We start from the raw sequence: 1811 nt of genomic DNA on the forward strand, positions 1-1811 counted from the left end.
AAACCCTTGGGTGCTGTCGGTGCTACTCGCCTTCCAGGATGGCGAGGGACACAGTGATCCGCATTGTGTCTGGCTGGAGACACTACAAGATATGGCCGCCAACCGATGTCAGTGGCGTTCTTGTTGTCAGTTTCTGTCCAGATTGCCTGAGTGAATGTCTGGAGGTGTATGCACCTCGGAATGATTGTGTTAAACTAGCACTAAGTCCCTCCCCTATCCACCTTTATTCTTTTCTTTACAATAAGGCTTTCAAATAAATCATGGTTGTACGGCAGTGAAGCATCGGTGTTGAACACTGATATCATGCTGTCGATGATGATGATGATGGTCCGAACCTAACCTCAGCATGTCGACTGCTCTTGCCTAGGCTTGGACAACCTGATAGTATCCCAGCCCTCGTGCTTCCTTCCGTTGGCATGGCAGCTAGGCACAGAAAGGGTGCTACAGCCGAACGACGATAAACACGGACTACTCGTTATCTGTATGGTCCAGAAATCCTCCTCCGAGCTCCGTTTCAATGTCATATTAGGAAACACGCCAACTATCCTCGGAATAAAGCATATGTGGACGCTTAGCTTCGCCTTATAGGGTGGCTTGGATATATGCAGGACCGCAGCCCTGGACCTATGAACCAGTTTGGAACTGTCTCCACTTGTTTGAATAAGGGCTTTGTCCACTGTTTCAGGTCACCACCTAATTCATCTCTCCTTAACCCGCCCGGCGAACCAGTGGGCCAGGGGCTATCTGCTGTCGTGTAAAAAGTGCCGTTTGTAAAGGCAGGTATCACCTACATAGCAAATGTGAGCCAGTAACAGAACTCCTCTATGGACTAAAAATAAGCCAGGTAGTCAGCAGTCCTCACATCTCTCGAGAGAACACGCAGACACTTACTTATGCACCGTTTAGTTATCATCACATCACTCTACATTAAAATATGTAAAAACATGGATTTTCAAAACACGGAGGGAGTCTGGCTTACCTTCGCCGTTGTTCGCAAGCGTTTATTTTTCAGTTGGATTCGTGCGACGGTATCACGGGTAGATCGCTTCGCCGAATGTGAGCGCAGTGATCGACCCGAAGTAGCACTTGAAAGAGAGTGCACAAGCGACCGAAACCGATCGTACTCTGATTTGGCCACAAAAAGACTCCAATCCATAGCAGAAAGGAAACGGATTTCCAGCTGGTTCAAGTCCTGCACGTCCATATTGAACACATCTGCCCAACTCGCGTTGTCAGACCCATCCACCGTGTCAATGTCATAAAGATATTTCGATGCGGTTGTCTAAACACAGAGAGTGAACGGAAAATAAGCAGTCACATACCATTGCTATGGCGAACAAATCCACGGCAGTTATCTCGTCCAACAGTTGTGGAGGTGGGTCAGTATTGGCGATCTTCTCGATAAATATCAATGCCGTAAGCATGGACACGGATGGTACCGTTTTGGCCCTGAAAGAATCACGGTAAGAAGACTAGCACGTTGTACCTGAGGTAATCCACTACACTGTGCCGGTCCAGTTTCCCTAGCCGACGTCTTGATACTGAGTTGACGAAAGAGGCTATGCCTTCTGAAGCGTAAAAACAGAGGTTAATGAAGAGCGAACGGTGCAAATGAAATGTGAAACTACTATACAAAAATTACCAAGAGATAGGGCTTGTCCCCATTAATTACATTCGTTTGCAGTGTAATGGTTGAGGTTAACAGAAAACAGACTGCATCGACTATAATTTCGAAGGTAAACGCTACAGAAGCCTAGATACGCATATGGACGGTACGGATGGAGAATCTACGACTCGGCCATATAATATAT

The 1811-nt window shown here is 46.9% G+C and overlaps 2 protein-coding genes across 2 annotated transcripts in view; one reads left to right on the forward strand and one right to left on the reverse strand.

Annotated features, from left to right (window-relative positions):
- The window catches only part of T265_07064 (hypothetical protein), a gene marked incomplete at both ends in the record, with an annotated part of 15472 nt that overhangs the window by 8947 nt on the left and 4714 nt on the right, over positions 1 to 1811 (reverse strand). Inside the window, 3 exons of the mRNA XM_009172493.1 lie at positions 980 to 1282; positions 1323 to 1449; positions 1487 to 1568. Coding sequence (XP_009170757.1) covers positions 980 to 1282; positions 1323 to 1449; positions 1487 to 1568 — 512 coding nt within the window. The remainder of the gene's footprint in view (positions 1 to 979; positions 1283 to 1322; positions 1450 to 1486; positions 1569 to 1811) is intronic.
- T265_07063 (hypothetical protein) overlaps positions 1330 to 1811 on the forward strand; it is a gene marked incomplete at both ends in the record, with an annotated part of 1767 nt that continues 1285 nt past the window's right edge. The window contains one exon of the mRNA XM_009172492.1: positions 1330 to 1463. Coding sequence (XP_009170756.1) covers positions 1330 to 1463 — 134 coding nt within the window. The remainder of the gene's footprint in view (positions 1464 to 1811) is intronic.

This window comes from Opisthorchis viverrini (assembly GCF_000715545.1).
Source record: "Opisthorchis viverrini unplaced genomic scaffold opera_v5_157, whole genome shotgun sequence".
NCBI classification, from domain to species: Eukaryota; Metazoa; Platyhelminthes; class Trematoda; order Opisthorchiida; family Opisthorchiidae; genus Opisthorchis; species Opisthorchis viverrini.